A 16,097-nucleotide genomic window follows, 5' to 3' on the forward strand; every position below is an offset into this window, starting at 1 on the left:
ACGCCACTGGGCACGGCTCCAGCCCCTTCTGGTACCGATGGGGAGACGGAGGCCCCGCTGGGGAGGTCTAGCCCAGGTCAGGGGCCACTGAGTGACCTTGAGAAAGCCGTGCCCTCTCCAGCCTCACTTTGCCCTCTGTGGAACGGGGACGGTGAGTCCTTACCTGGCTGTGCCAACGGCCTCAGCACACATGGTCTCAGTACGTAGCAGGCTGTAAGGTAAGGTACGGTACCCCATTTTACACCCGAGGGAATGAGCCCAGAGAGGTTAAGAGGCTTGCCCCTGGACACACAGCCTGTAAGCACCCAGGCAGCGATCTGACCCCAGGTCTGGATTCAGGTTGATTCCCCTTCGTGCCCAATGCCTGCACACACACCACCCCACCCCCCGCCCACCCCAGGCACCTGGAACCTTTCTTTGGACCCTCCTGGTGGCAGTTTCGTGGGCCAGAGGTAGTGCTGGGGGTGAGGTGCCTGGGCATGTGCTAACCACCAGGAGGCCGGCTCTGGCCTCAGGGCGAGGGCGGCTTCCCTAGCGAGCTGTACGCCCCCGCCCCCCTCCAGGGGGAGGGGGCTCTCTGAGGCCCTGGGGGCGGCCTGCTTTCCTGAGGAGAACACTCAGGTTTCGAGACTAGTGGGGGTGTGGTCTGGTGCACCTCTCCCCGCCCCCACCCTGCTGCCCGTGGCCCGTGATCTTATCCCCATTCAGCACCTCGATGCCCTTGCACACGGAGGATGCGCAGAGAAGGCCGTCCCCGGGCGGCAGCACCTGCCCGTGCAAAGGCCCTGAGGTGGAATATGGCGAGTGGACAGCGGCCTTCTGCTGGGTGGGGGTGGGGCCGGGGCACAGAGACCCCAGGCAGAGCGCGGGGACCCCCCACCCCCACCCCCAGCATCTCCCAGTCTCAGAGCATCAGAGCATCATCGTCCCCCCTGGGATGACCACAGGCCAGGAGTCCAACAAGCCTCGTGCTCTGAGACCTGGTGGCCCCTCGGTCCCTCTCCCCAGTGGCAGGCCCCTCAGGAGTGGCCCCTCGGCCCACCCAGACACAGTGGCCGGGGTGCCGGGGTCAGGGGCCCGGCCTCGGTGCTGGTTCGTGTTCGTTATTACTATCTCTGCCACCATCGTCCGCATCATGTCTGTCCCCGGGGCCCGTGCTCCTGCCCTGCCTGAGCCTCGGTTGCTGGGTCTGGGCGGCCGAGCCTGTGGCATTGCTCCCGGGGCCCCCTTATCGCCACCGCCATCACCACCGCTGTGAGGTGCTGTGTGCTAATGGGGGCGCCCCGATCTACCAAAGGCCAAGTGGCTGTTACTGGTGGACTTTGACCCGGTGGCTTTCCAGGGGAGCCGGGCCCCTTATCTGATCTGCTGGCTGGGGCTGCACGGGGTGGGTGGGGGCGGGGCCGGGGAAAGAGCTGGAAAAAACAGCCGGGGTTGCACCTGGCACAGGCCGCGGTGATAACGCAGCGATGGGCGAGATAAGGCGGTTGGGAGCGAGCTCTGCCTCTCGGGCGGGCCCAGCGCGGCTCCCGCACGATGGCTGGGGCTCGAATGCCAGCCACGTTGATTTATAGCCAAAAATAATAGGACTTTTATACTGTGTGATTGATTTATTTGATGTTAATCACAGCCCTTATCTTGGGTATTAATAATCTGCCGGGCGTGTGACGTCACCAAGGGGGGGCTTTTATGGGAGCTCATCGATTGGGGGCTGCGTGGTTATCAGGCTCAGCAGGGAAGGCAAATATGCCCTTTGGGCTGGACCCGGGTGCCGGGCCCGGCTGGAGGGGCCCCCAGCTGCCGGCGGAGGAGACCAGGGAGCCTGCACGGCCGCCCGCTGGCCTGGGTGTGCCCGTGAGGCCACCCTGCCCTCTAATTATTAGCGGCCACTGGAAGAGCAATTGTTGCTGCAATTAATGGGGGGATGAGGGGCTCTGAAGGCCAAGGAGAAAACTGAGGTGTCTGTGCCCCCATTAGCGCAAGCCCGGTGTGGAGGGACCTCGGGCGCGTGCTCACCGCCTGGGTCTCGGTGTCCCTCCTGGCCACGGGGGGGAGGTGGGCGACACGGTGCCCGGAGATGGCGGGGCCTGACCGTGTTTTCCTGTCCGCAGACGCCAATCCCCCGCCCCCACCATCGCCACCACCCGCCACATCCCCAGGAGGCCCCGAGATGGAGGGGCAGGAGCCAGAGGCCAGGCTGGAGGAGGAGTCGGGCAGCTCCTGGAGCGGGCCAGGTAACCACACCCATGGCCGGGGGCTGCTGTCCTGCCAGCGGGGGTGGGACGGCCGAGGAGGTTGGTGGCGACCCTCCGGGCCGGGGCCCGTGCCCGTTCCGAAGTCCAGGCAGCCTGTGGGGCCGGCGATAGCGTGGGAGGAGGCCACCAAGCCCTGCCGATGCCCAGAGCTAAAGCCCTTGCCCACGCGCTCTGAGGGCTCCCAGGAGGCAGTGTGCCTGGCTGGGGGAGAGGAGAAGGTGGTGAGGCCAGCGAGAGGCATCGCAGGGACTGGGAGCCACGGAGGTGGATGCCTCTGCGTCCCAGCTGGGCTGAGGGTTCGGGCCTGTGCAGGGTGGGAGAGGGCCCATCCCCCTGCCCGAATTCTGACTTTGGAGGTCCTACCAGATGGTTCTCCCTGTACTCCTAGCAGTGCAGGGAGAGCTGGGCGTGTCTGCTGTTTCTGTTTGTTCCGGGGAACGCAGGGTGGCGGGGGCGGGGTCGTGGGGCCGCGTGTCTGTGCGTCGGCGAGGGTTGGCGGGCACGGTCTCGGTGAGGGGACGCCGTGCACTTGGGCCGGGCGTGCGTGGATGCAGGAAGCATTCATTGAGCGCTTGCTGAGTACCCGTCTTCTAGCTGTGAGCAAACAGTCCTCAGGGAGGGTGCACGAGCAGCCCGAGGAGGCTGTGGCTGGTGGAGAGGAAGCACCCAGGTGGGGTAGGGACAGGCTCTGCCAGGGCAGAAGGGACCCGAATCCCTCCTCTGAGGGCCCTCGGGGGCCAAGATAGGAAGGGTGTCAGAGATGGTCTCCCTCCAGGCTCAGGTTGAAAGTCCATGTGGACCTCTTGGGGGGCAGGGGAGGGGGTGTCCCCAAGCCTCGGGAGAAGAGAGCCGTGATTGACTAGTGATGTCTGCCACCGGCTCCGGCGTAGATGTGGGGACACTGCCCCCCGGTTCCCCTCGTGATTTAACACAGCCGGTCCCACACAGGGACATTGTGGGCAGTCTGAGGCTGTGGGAAGGACGGGGTGGCCTGGCGGTCGCAGCAAGATGGCAACCCCACGTTTTCCGTGCCCTCTCATTCTCTGCCCTTTCCACCTGGATGGGCCACCGTGTTGCCCAGGAGTGGAGCACCCTGGGTAGGACGGTGCTGGGGGTCCCCTCTGCTGCCCCCAGCTCAGCAACACTGCCGCCCTTCAAAACAGACTTGGCCGCCACCCCCCCTCTTGGGGACCTGTTGACGGCAGAGGAGGGGCCCCGGGTGCCCTGGCAGAAATGTGCCCGCGGTGTGGCCTGTTCCCATCAAGGAGCACCCGGCAAGGGACAGGCCACAGGGCCACGTGTCCTTGAGGTCCTCATGGCCCTCAGAGCTGAGCCGGACGCCTGTCTGCTGGGTGCTGGGGTCCACACGGGGGCCTTTCCGCACACAGGATGGTGCTGCGCGGGCTGGGCGGGGACCCCGTGGTCAGACTGCGCTACCTGCCTCAGTTTCCCCAGCTGCAGATGAGGTCACAACAAGGCGCCCACAGCAGCCAGGTCAGCACTGCCCCAGGCCCCATGGACCTCACGTTCCAGTCTTTAGGAGGAAACTTCCTGCTGCAGGGGTGGGGCGGGGGGGGAGTGGGGACCACCCATGTGCCTGAGGGACCTGGACCGGCCACTGGATAGAGTGGCCCTGGGGAGGAAGAGCCCCAGGCAGCGTCACCCAGGCTCTGAGGCGGGCACGGGGGTAGCCCCCCCAGTTTATGCAGGAGGCTCGGGCGCAGAGTGACAGAGGGACTTGTCCAGGGTCACCCAGCTGGAAAGTGGCAGAGCAGGGTCCAGACCCATCCCCGGCTCCAGAGCCGGGGCCGCGAGTGTGTGACTGCCCCGGTGGGGCCCCATCCCCCCGTCGGTGCAATCATCATCCGCATTTCATAGACGGAGCAACAGAGCCTCCTGGAGATGGGAAGCTGACCCCGGGGCACCGGCCGGCCCGAGGGTGGCCGTGGTTAGGGCTGGAGCGCCTCGGGGGGCTTCCTGTGCTATGTGCGTCCCTGGGGCCGGGGGCTCCCCGTCCGTCGCCGCAGATAGCAATTTCTGTGCAGTGGGCAGCGATGGGCCGATAAGCGGCCGCCGGCCAACCGCCGTGGTGCCTGCCCCCTATCAGACCCCGGGCAGGCCGCACTTATCGCCCGCCAGGGAAGCCAGAGAGGCCCAGTGGGCCCTTATCTGAGAGGGGCCGCCCGTGCCAGCGATGGGGCAGCAGGGCTTTGCCAGGGCCTGACCAGGCCGGCGTCCCTGAGGGCAGTGCCCAGGGTGGGGGTGTGCGGCCGTGGCCCCTGCCCACGAGTCCCACGCGCCCCTCCCCCCTCGCCTTTTCTGCCCCCTTCTTGCCACTCTGCCCATCCCGGGTGAGCATCTACCCGCCCCTGTGTCTCTGAGTCTGTCCCCAAGCCTGGAAAATAGCCCTGGCTGTACTGCCTGGCTTGGGGACACCAGCTACCTTTCCCCTCTGGATGAAGGTGACCAGCTTGGACCACACGTGCACCTTGCACCGTCTGGCTCTGGGGAAGGGCCTGGCCCCGAGCCTCAGTTTCCCATCTGGCCGGCGCGAGGCACAGAGCTCCGTGCACACCGGTCGCCTTCCTGACTGCCATCTGCCAGCGAGGGCCAGGGCTCGTGGGTCTCCCAGGCACCTCCCCCCCGGGTCAGACCCGTGATCAGGGAGCCCAGGAGCCGGTGACAACAGCCAACAGCCCAGCGGAGAGACTGGGCCTCGGTGCCTCTCTGCAGCTGCACAGCGGGCACAGGGGGGCCGCTCTGCCCCGGGGGCAAGGCCACGAGCCAGCCACGAGCACTCCCGGGCGGCACCCCCGGGCAGCAGGCAGGAGGGCCTCGGTACACACTGCAGACACGAGCGAGGTCGTGGATGTGCGAGGGCTTCGTGGACACCGGAGTGCGCATCCGGGACCCGTGAGGGGCCCGGTGCCGCCCCCGCCCGACACCCGGTGGCCCCAGAGCTCCACAACCAGGCTGGGGAGGTCCTCAGGGATGCGTTTCCACTTTGAGAAGTTGTGAGCTCCGTCAGCGGCCTCAGCTGTTGCGGGTCAGGCGGGAGCACGGCCAGTGGCGCGGAGGTCAGGGCACAGACCCCCGAGCGTGCCTGCCCCGGAGGGGCTCCAGCTTTGCCGACCTCTCTGGGCCTCAGTTTCCTCGTCTGTCCGATAGAGCTAAGGGGCCTGTGAAGGGGCTACGCCCACAGCACACAGAGAGCTGCAGTGTTGTCTCCCCTCGCCGGCGGCCTGGGCTGGGATGTCATGTGGAGAAGCCACTCGCGGGGCAGAGAGGCACTGCCCGCTTCAGCTGCCAAGCAGGGGGCCCGAGGCTGGGAGAGGCCGCCCTCCGCTTCCTGCGTCCCTGCGAGTGGTTTGTGGCCCAGGGTGAGGCCGGCTCCGAGGTGTCCCCGCAGTGCGGTCTCAGGGATAGATGTCCCCTCTCTCCTCTGAGCAGCGGGACCGCAGCTGCCCCCTGGGGCGGGTGAGGGCCCGGGCAGAGCCCCCCTCCCCCCGGAATTAGATGGATCCTCCCTGCATCCCAAGGAGCCGTGTGCTAGGGTGTCCTCCACGCTGGGAGCCCCGACCACACCAGTGAGGGGACTGTGGAAGTCCCCGAGGGGAAGGTGGCTCCCAGATGGGCCCCATAGGGCAGGGAGGTCCTCGGGTCAGAAGTGCAGAGCCCGTGCAAAGGCCCCGGGGGTGAGACCGAGGCCCAGCCAGGAGGCCCTGGAGCCTGGTCCCAGGTCGGTAGGGAGGGCGCGTCACCCGTGGTCGGGAAATACCCACTGGGGCTCAGGGACGTGGGGATGCTGGGCTGGGGGCTTTGAGGGGAAAGGCGGTGGGTGGCAGGAAGGGGGAAGGCTCAGTATTTTTATCTTTGAAATGACCTTGTTTGCTGGAGGGGCTGGCTGTTTAAAATTCTGATATGCAAATATCTGAGAGCTGTAATCTGTAATCCCCAAAGCATGTCTGGAGGGCAGCTGGCCACGAGCTTTCTGCCTGAAAGGGGTCGGCCCCTCACTCCACGACCCCCAGCCCTCCTGCCATTCATCCGTCCCCTCTCCCTCCTCTCTGTCTCCCCACTAACATCTAAAAGAAACAGGTCAGGCAGGAAGGCCGGCCTCCGTTCGGACTGAGCCTGGAGGGTCCCATCCTGAGTGGGGGTCCTGGGCACATCACCCACCTTCTGGGCCCCATCTGAGCCCCTGTGCAGTGGCCGTCAGCGTGCCCTCGGCCTGCCTGGCCAGGTCATGAGGAAACAGGGTGAAGGGAACGGCTCTGGGGAGTCCCAGGGCGTCCGGGAGCCTCCTCTGCAGCCAGCCTCATGGTGTGGGACCCCCCTCCCGCCTGAGCAGCCCCTCTGCCAGGCCGCCTGGGGCTGGGCCGCCTCCTCCGGCCCTGGTGAGCCTGGCACAGGGCAGGCAAGGCCCGGATGCCCCGGATGGGGGCCAGTGTGCAACCACTGCTGAGTGCAGGTGCCACGCCAGGTGGGGGCCCTCAGGGGGGCATCAAGTAGCCGTGAGGGTGGCCTGGGCTCCGTGGGCCCAGGAAGGGGGGAGGTGGCCAGGGGCACACTTGGTGGTCAGCTTGGTGGGGGAGGGGGGGCGGCCTGTGGCCTGGCTTTGTGATCAGGACCCCAAGAGTGGGGTTCCTTTCACCCATAGGAGCCTCGGAGCCTGGAACTCTTTCCTGGTGACCACTGTTCACAAAAGAAAATCTAATTGGCCAGGCATCCGGTGTTACCGTTTATGTCCCCATCTCGGGCCCTGGAGGCAGAGGTGGGAAGGCTGGCCATGTCCTCACGGCGCTGCAGGTCAGCAGAGACATCCCTGAGCTGAGGCCAGAGGACCAGCTGGAGTGGGGTGAGGGTGTCCGGGCAGTGCAAAGGCCCTGAGGTTTGAACAGCGTGGGTGGGTGTGGCTGGAGCATGAGACGGAATGGGCGCAGGTGGGTCAGGGTTGGGGCTCCGTGCTGTGGGGTGTAGGGAGACGCCTCCACGGTCTCGACATAAAAGGAAGGGCTGGGGGATTTCAAGCGAGGTGTCTGGTCAGCTGCCACGCAGCAGCTGGGTTGAAGGAGCACCCGCAGGGAGCACGGTGCCGTGAGGGGCCAGAGGCGGAGCTGCCTCCTGCTTGAGCCCTGGAGCCCGATCCCCCCCACCCCGGGGGTCCTGGGGAGCCTGCTGGAATCTTCACCTCTGGAGCGTGAGCAAGGGCGCCGGGCCGGCTATCTGGGCTGTGCTCGGCTGACTAATCTCACTGCCGGAGTTTCTAGGCAAACCTCAAGGTCTGTTATCGGGCGGCGGGCGGTCGGGCTGCCGAGGCAGGACGGCCTGTCCTGATGGACAGCCCGGGAGATGGACCGATACGGCCTGGCCGCACGTCCCCTCCCAGCAGCGCGGCCTGCGTGGGTGGGAAAAAAATCATTTCGGCTATTTTGCGTTATCGTGGGGCCCGGCACTGCCACCCGATAGGCCTATTTGTCTTAGATTAACAGATGGGGGAGGGGCGAAGGAGAGGGTGATGGTAGATGGCAAGGGTCAGCCCGGGGTCAGCGCCAGGGGCCAGAGTCGGCCACCTCTTCTGGGTGTCCCAGGGGGACGTGGGCCCCGAGACCCGCCCGCTGGGCCCCGTGCCTGTCCAGACCCCCTTTCCCGGCCGAGCAGACGGAGATTCCAGGAGGTGGCGGAAGGCCCGGGGTGGGCGGGCTGCGTGCCCCCGTGGTCAGCCAGCCCGCCCGCCTTCCCAGCTGTTTACAGACACCTGCAGGGGGCCAGCCATGCCGCTGCTCCCGGCAACAAGGGGGGGTGGTCCTGCCCTCCTGGAGCTGTGTCGTGGCGGTGACGCAGGCCTTCGGGCCAAAACATCCTGGTCTCTGCGGCCCAGGAGCCGGCAGGAGAAGGTCGTTTATTCACTCCACAAACACTTGTATGTCAAACACCTGCTCGGGGCCCGCAGCGTCCAGGTGGCCAGGGCACTGAGGTTCGAGTTAGGGAGACAGAGACAGAATAACCCGGAAGCGACGACGTCACACGGCCGAGGGGTGAGGCTCTGGAAAACGAGAGGGAGCGATGCCGAACAGGCCTGGCCGAGCCCACGGGCCAGAAGAGGGGGGGAGCCGCTGGGGACGGTGCACCGGGCACAGGGAAGGCCAGAGGGCGCCCCGCTGGGACTGGGGCGGGCGCAGGGGTGAGGAGGGAGGAGGCAAGCTCAGATCAAGGGGGCGGCATCCCATAGGAAATGGGGTTCAGCTGTCACAGGCTGAGGGTCGCCCGTGGGCTCTTGCCAGGACACGCTCCCCAGACTGCTGGTCCCTGGGCCAGAGAAGGGGCCTGAACCCCTGGCTGGCATCCACCGCCACAGCTCAGACCCGCCCACCCCTCTGAGCAAGGCCCTGTAGACAGGACCCCCAGGACACGGCTGAGGTAGGGGCCGTGGCCTCCGTGGCCGCCTGACCCGCACGGATGCCACCTCTTGCGCTGCCCGGGGGGCACCAGGCCACACCTGGCACCCCCGAAAGGCCGTGCGCAGAGAGGGGGCATCCGCAGCCAGAGCTCACTGCCCGTCTCTGTGGGGAAACTGAGGCACGGAGCTGGCAGCGTGGCGTCCCCCACGGCTGGGCTGCTGACCCCTCGCCCCCGGGGCAGCCCCTCCCCGCGGTTAGTGGCTCCCCACCCGGCACCCAGACGGGCCCTGGCCAGATGGCTCGCTGCCACGGCTGGCTCCGTCGTCCGCCTCCCCCCACCCGGGGGCCGGGGCCTGTGACAGCACCGTGAGGGGCTCGGACACTAACCGAGAGAAACGCAGGGGAGCGCGTGGCAGCTGGCGCTGGGCGAGGAGATGCCCCTGACCCGCGGGGATGTGCACAGACGGCGCCCTGGGCCGGGGAGCAAGCTGCAGACTCCCTGGGTAAGCCGGCCTTTACAGCGCAGCCGAGCAAAGGCCCTGTGGCGGGACCGCAGGGGGTGGACTCGGGAGACAAGCTGACGGAAATTTGGCAGCAGGTGCCGTGCTCCCCGTTTTACAGATGTGGAAACTGAGGCCCAGAGAGGTTCAGTGACCGTTTCTGGCCACCACCACCGGGCACTTGAGTGGACTGAGTTCGCGGCCCTGGTTCCCAGGGAAAGGTCCCCTCACCCAGCCCCTCTTGGCCTTGTCACACGTGGTGCCCAGGGGCTTTCCGACGCCTCCCGGGGTGTAGACTGTGCCTGGCGGAGGGCGAGGGGGCGGCACAGCACCCGGCAGGGAGCATGGCCGGGGCCTGAGTCCTCGGCCGTCCCGGCGGCGGGTGGGGGCCCAGGCCTGGCCGCCTGCCCCGTGCCGCCCGCTGACCTCACCGGCCTTCCGGGAGCGGCTATCTGTGGCCAGGGTGGCCTATCTTGGCCACGGGCGCTAATCGAGCCTGGCTTCCTCCTCCGCCCTCCCACCGGCTTCCTGCCCCGGCCAGACCGCCCCCTGGCCCCAGGCCGTGTCTGAGCGTCCGTCCGCCTTTGCTCTGCCAGCGCCTCCCAAATGTCAGTGGGCTGCAGGTCTGGGTCCGCCTGCCCGCACCTGGGGGGCCCCTTCCAGAAGGTCCCCTCGCTGTCCTCCTCCGGGGCCCAAACCCAGACTCCACACAGCCTGGCCGCGTGGCCTGGGGCCTCCACGAGGAGGTGGCAGCAGACGCACCTGGGAGACACCCGGGGGCTGACGGGGTTGGCGTGTGACAGCAGGCCGTTCCCGCCAGCAGGGCCCTCTTCCCAGGACCAGCACTGGCACAGCCCCTTGGCCGACAGAGGGACTCCTGCTGTTGCTCACGTTGTCACCGTCGCTGTCACCGACACGGTCACTGTCCCTGACTCCGGTATCGTCAGCCTCGCTGTCCCCGTCCCATTACCCCGGGCCTGCGGGGCACCGCTCGCACCGGGGCGGACCTGGCCTCCGGCTGGCCCCCTTCTGTGGGCCGGGGCGTCGGGAGACATGACGGGGGCCGGGCAGGGCGCAGCGGTCCCTGGGCACCGTGCGGGTCCTCCCTGTGGCCGTGCGGCCACGGCCGGGGCCTCCCGTCAGGCTGTTCCTTCTCCAGCCGGCTCCCCCGGCCCCACCTGACAGGCAGGGAAACCGAGGCTTGGCGAGGTGCGGCGGCTCTGTCAGACCCCCCCGGGATGGGAGCCAGGCCCCCACCTGCAGCACCCCCGCCCGCCCCTGGGGACCCCTCCCCTGCAGCCAGCACTGGCTCTTTATGTTTATTTATTTATTTATTTATTTATTATTCGTCTATCTCTGTGCGTAACTTTTGATTTCCTCACCGTGTTTTTCCATTACGGCGGCCGTGGATGCGGCCGATAAGATCGGTCCCCGGAGATGGGACAAAGGGCCCGCCATTGGTTCGAGGGCTGGTCATATCCTGCCCGAAAGGGCCGAGCTGGGCCTGAAACACGGCGTGATGCTATCGCTGGGGCTTTTGTGTGTCGTCGTCGTCGCGGGGAGGCCCCCTCCCCCGCCCAGGACCGCCTTTGCCCCTCTGCAGCCGCCTCTGGGTCAGCCCTCCCTCGGCCAGGCCCAGCCCCCGAGGGCAAGGCCGCCTCGGGCAGGTGGGCCAGATGTGTGGGCATCCGTCGGGTGTCGTGGCCTCCCTGGGGCCCCGGGCCCGTCCCTGCCCTCCTGGCGAGAGCTCACAGACATCCGGGTGCCCCTGGCCGCGCCGCACGCCACAGCCGCGAGCTCTGGCCCCGACTCCGCAGTCCCCTCCTAGGAATTTATCCCGCACGGTCACCTCCGTGCGGACAGGCATAGGGTGGCGAGGACTGTCGTCGTGGCCCTGCCGACCCGCAAAATCTCTACCGGCAGAGGGAGAAACGATTCGAAAGCACATTCCCCGAGGATTCCTAACCGTTCTGTCGGCACGCGTCTCCCTGCGCACACCGTGGGGCTGAACGGACCCCGAAGGCCGCGGCAGTAACAGCCGATCGGGGGTAACGTCAGGGTGGCCCCACCGCCACCCGTCCCCTTGCCACTGCCTGAGGCGGTTCTGTGGGACTTGCCCTGCCCCGCCCCAGGGCCCAGGGGCCTTGCTGGGTCTTGGAGGGCGGGCACATGCCACCCCTGTGCCAGGTGTGGAGCTGGGCGCGAGCACCCCCACGGAGCCCAGCTGCGGGCACGGGCCCCCATCTGGGGCCCGGTCGGCCGCCCCGAGGGCTCCGGGGCAGAGGCGAGGTAGGAAGGAGCTGCCCCTGCTGCATGCGGGGGGCAGTGCCCTCTGTACTCGGAGCCTCCCGCCCCGCTTCCTGGACCCCTGCCCCAGCCCAGCCCCCTTCTTCCCTGCCTCCCCTTCAAGGGGCCTGAAGGACGGAGGCCTGGATGGGGTCAGACCTCTGGGTTTGAACTCCGTCACCCGCCTCGCTGTGTGGCCGGGTCCGCTCTGACCCTTGGTCTCGTCTGTGAGGAGGAGAATAACCACGCCTGTGCTGCAGGGGGGCGGGGTTGAGGGCGAGCCGATCAGTGCTGTGAAGGCAGGTTTCAGGGGTTCCACGCAGGGCGGGCCCAGGCCCTCCTCTTGTGAGTGCCTCCTTTGTGGGCGGGGCGGACAGGAGGCTGCCTTTTCTGGAAGGATCTCTGTAACCCCTGAGGGCTCTCCGGGCCACGGGTGGTGGCAGCATCTTATTCTCCATGGTGCCGGCTGACCTCTGACCTCCATGCCTGCTGCTGCCACGCCCCCGGGGTGGAGGTAGGCACCTGCCAGGCTGGGGCAGCACCCAGGCCGCCAGCAGTGGCAGCGGTAGGAGGGCCGTCCCGTCGGCCTTCACCCCTGCGACCACCCAGGCTCTGCCCAGACCCTCACTTGCCCACCCGCCTACCCTTCAGTTCACAGAGGAGAGGCCGGGCCCGGACCCCTGGCCGCTCCCCAGCCTAGGCAGGGAACGGGGTGCGTGGCCAGGCCAGAGGCCAGGAGGTGGTGAGCTGGAGGCTGGACGGGAAGGAAGGGCCCCCGGTGGCGTCGGCCCCTGGAAAAACAGGGGGCAGGGGCCAGGACACCGATAGGAGCCAGATAAGCTGTTTGCACAGGAGGTATTTTCTTTACCTTATCACACATCCTGCTTCCAGCCCGCTGCCAGGATGAGGCGGGGCAGGGGAGAGCCAGGGACCCCCACCCCAGCGCTCAGGCCTCAGGGTCTCCCAAGGCCAGAGTACCCGGGTCCGGGAGCTGGTGGGACTGCCTCTCCCCACTCCATAACCGGGAAGACTGAGGCCCAGAGACCCAGGCCAGTTGGCTTTTCAAGAAGGCTGGAGGCACCACGAGTTCTCCCACTTCGAGGCTCCTGGAAACCGGCGTTCTCAGATCCCACGGGGCTGAGGGGAGACCTCGTCCATCGGAGGCCATCTTGGCGGGGTGCGTCGGGCCCAGTGCGCACACTGCTAAGGGGTCTCAGGCCCCACCACCCGCCCTGTCTCCTCCTGCCAGACGAGCTGCTCTTGGCCGTGCCCGAGGGGGAAGTGTCTGACGGCACAACCAGGTCCCCAAGAAGCCCCGGGTTGGGGGTTCAGGTGGGGTGATCAGAGCTCAGGGCAGCCCCCACTGTGACCGCCCCCCCGGACCTGGCTCTGAGCTGCCCGCGGGGCCCCTACCACCCACGCGGGGACTGGTCCGGATGGCCGCGGACGCTCTGCCCCTCCCAGCCCCCCGGACCCCTCTCCCTGAGCCTGCCGCCTGCCCCCCCCCCCAGTGGTGAAGGGCCCCTGCAGGCCCCACCCTGGGCTGCTGGCCTTCCCAGGAGGCCCCAGCTCCACCATTAGCTGGGGCCAGGGTTCAGCCCGATAAAGATGGGCTGTTGTTCTGTGTCAAAAAATCAATAATTTCCAGCGATGTTTCGGCGATAGGGAGGGAGGTTCACAGGCACCAGCTGGTGGGTGGGGCGGGGGCAGAGCGCGGCTCCAGCATCTGAGGGCTGCCGTCTGTGCCACTGCCCCCGTGCTGGCTGGCGGTGCAGACCCACGGTGGTCCCTGCTTCCAGCCACCGTCCTCCAGACACGGGTGTCCACTGGGTCGCAGGCACTCTCAGGGCCTCCAGGACACAACCGTCAGCACCCCTAGCACTAGAGGTGACGGGAGTCCAGGGTGTGACAAGGCCAAGAGGCAGGGAGGGGCCGGTAGCCGATGGCATCGCCCCCACTGCCTGCATGGGGGACAGGCACACGGAGGTCCCCGGCCAGGCGTCCGGGGTCATGCCCCGTGGTGGGCACCGTGGCCGGCACCCACTGGCCCGCGGCAGAGCTGGCTGTGGTGTGGGCCCGCCAGCCCCCTCTGTGTGGCTCCCAGGGACGCCGCCTGCCCGCCAGCTCCCCCAGGGCTCGGGCCAGCCCCACGTGACCCAGCCGCTGAGCAGTGCTTGGCAGCAGGAGGAGGGTTGGGACAAATGGCGCCACGCCCAGTGGCATAGGCCCACGTCCAGTGGCAAACGCACCTCAGGCAGGTGTGGGCTGGGCGGGCCGCCGTCGCCTCCTGGCAGGTAGGCCCCGTGCCAAGGGGAGAGAGAGGCCTCAGGGTCCGAGCTCCGGAACCCACCCCCTCCAGCCTGGCCCCCTGTGACCACCTTAGGAAGGGAGGTTCTGGGCTTGAGACCCTTTGAAAACCTCGGGCTGGGGAGAGAAGGAAGGGCCTCTGCAGGCTGGACACCTGCATCCAGGCCCAGAAGCCGGTGGGGCCACCGTGGGCAGAGAAGCTGGAGACCCTCTCGAGCGGTGGTGGGTCTGGGGTGGGGGCAGCCGGGAGTGGCCCCCGTGTGCAGTGGGTCAGGGAGGTCCCTGGGAACGGGTGCAGGGGTGGGGCGTCGTCCTGAGGAGAGGCGGTCACCCTCTCAGGGGTCATAGCCCTGCGGGAGCCGGAGCCCAGCTGTCTGGCTGTGCCATGGTGCCCCCGTGAGGCCAGAAATCCCAGCTCGTAGATGAAATCTGAAGGATGACAGCTGTTGGTCCCCGTTTTTATACACGTCCTCAGTTCACAGGCCCTGGGCCTCCTGGCTGCCTCTCCCCAGACCCTGGCCCTCCCACAGCGGTCTGCACCTTCCGGGGATGCTCTGTGGGGTCGCCGGGGCCGGAGGCAGGGTGGAAACCCTCACCCGGGATCCCCAGGAGCCACTAATCCGTCGAGGCCTCAAGTGATCGCGTGTGTGTCTGTGGCCCCCTCGCCCTGTCGTGCCTGGCAGACAGCAGCACACGTCAGATGATTCCTTCCACCGTGGCCGTACTAAATGCCGTGGGGCCACTGCCTGGACACAGGGATCGTCTTCTGCCCCGCTCAGCCTCGCTGCTCCCACCTGTGAAATGGGGCCACGGCCGTGCTTCCAGATCTGCCGGGGCATCCCAGCATCCCGCGTCAGGGGTGTCCCGGCCACCTGACGTTCCAGATCCACTGTGAGTGAGGACACGCGGCCTAGGTTGAGGTCCGAGGGACCTGGGCTCTGTGACCTCGGACAGTCCCTCAGCTTTTCCAAGTCTTGCTTTTGTCAACTGGCAAGGGGAGACGGACCCCGCCGTTGTTCCCCAACACCGTGTCCCCATAATTCACAGATGGGATCCTGGGGCCTGAGATGGGGTGGGGTCTGGCCAAAGGTGCCATGGCCACTGGTGACGGGGAGGGCTGGAATCAGGCTCTCCCCTTTTTTCCCCGACGTGGCATTCAGGTATGGCTTGGTCCAGGGCACATGCTGGCTGGCTGGCCCCACGGCTCTGGGTCTCCTGGCCCTGGGGCCCCAGTCTCTGTGGGCGTGCATACGCTTCCCGGGGCCTGCGGGGTGGTATGGCGTGAAGGACAGCAGCCTGGGGGGCGTCTTAGCACTGTCCCAGGGGACAGTGGGCACCTCCGGCTGGTGTCCGGGTTTGGGGAGAGGCAGCATCGGGACAGGCCTCCCGTGGAGCCCCTGGCCGCCCACCGTGTACTTTGACCTCCCCGACCCGCTGGAACACAGCCCCGTGCCTTCCTTGCCTCCGGCTCAGCCTGTCCCGAGTCCCCCTCCTCTGGCCTTGTGGCCCCATGTGTACACAGGAAGCAAAAACGGGCCGACAGGGTGGGTCCCAGCAGGTACAGATGTTCCCAGAAGCCGATGGGGACCTGGTCTCCTCCAGCCGGAGCACAGGAGGATTGCACACGAGCAGGGCCGTCCAGGAGGGGGCCCTCCACGCGGCCCCTGCTTGGTGTTCTCGGGTCACCAGGCTCTGCCCTCCCAACAGGCGGGTACAGGCCCCAGATCTCCCAACGCACCGGGGGCCGAGGGTGTCCCGGCGAGCCACTGGCGGTGGCTGCCGCTGGGTCCCACTGTCCCACGCGGGCTCGGAGGCAGGGACTGGGGGCCCTGTGGTGCTGCTGGAGGTTCCGTCACCGCTGAGAGCGGGTGCTGGCAGCATGTGTCTTAGGAGTGGCGACCCCCGGAGGGGCAGAGCCCGGCCGGCGTCATGTGGGACTCTGGCGGCCTGGCTGGATGCACCTCGCCTTGTGCTGACCTGTGAGGCGGGGACTCTTCCCCCCACCCCCATTTCGCGTAAGGAATAGCCGAGGGCTGAGAGGGAAGTGACCCGTCCAGCTGGGAGGGGGCCGTGGTGGGATACAAACCAGGCTCTCGAGCCCCCGGGGCTCAGCCGGGTTAATAGGGGTCAGTCTCCTGCCCCCCCCCCCCACCAAGGCAGCTCTGTTCCAGAAGGGCAGGTCCATGGTCAGCTGCTAAAGCTGCAGAGGGGACAGAGCCTGGAGGGCGGTGGCCGTGTGGGGACAGAGCCTGGACGGTGGCAGTGGCCACGTGGGGACAGAGCCTGGATGGCGGTGGCCACGTGGGGCAGAGCCTGGAAGGCGGTGGTGGCCGTGTGGGGACAGGGCC

At 67.5% G+C, this 16,097-nt stretch overlaps 1 protein-coding gene across 1 annotated transcript in view; it reads left to right on the forward strand.

Moving 5' to 3' along the window:
- ZFPM1 (zinc finger protein, FOG family member 1) overlaps positions 1–16,097 on the forward strand; it is a 68,947-nt gene that overhangs the window by 31,141 nt on the left and 21,709 nt on the right. The window contains 1 exon segment of the mRNA XM_049622395.1: positions 2,112–2,234. Coding sequence (XP_049478352.1) covers positions 2,112–2,234 — 123 coding nt within the window.

Source organism: Panthera uncia (assembly GCF_023721935.1).
Source record: "Panthera uncia isolate 11264 chromosome E2 unlocalized genomic scaffold, Puncia_PCG_1.0 HiC_scaffold_20, whole genome shotgun sequence".
Taxonomy (NCBI): domain Eukaryota; kingdom Metazoa; phylum Chordata; class Mammalia; order Carnivora; family Felidae; genus Panthera; species Panthera uncia.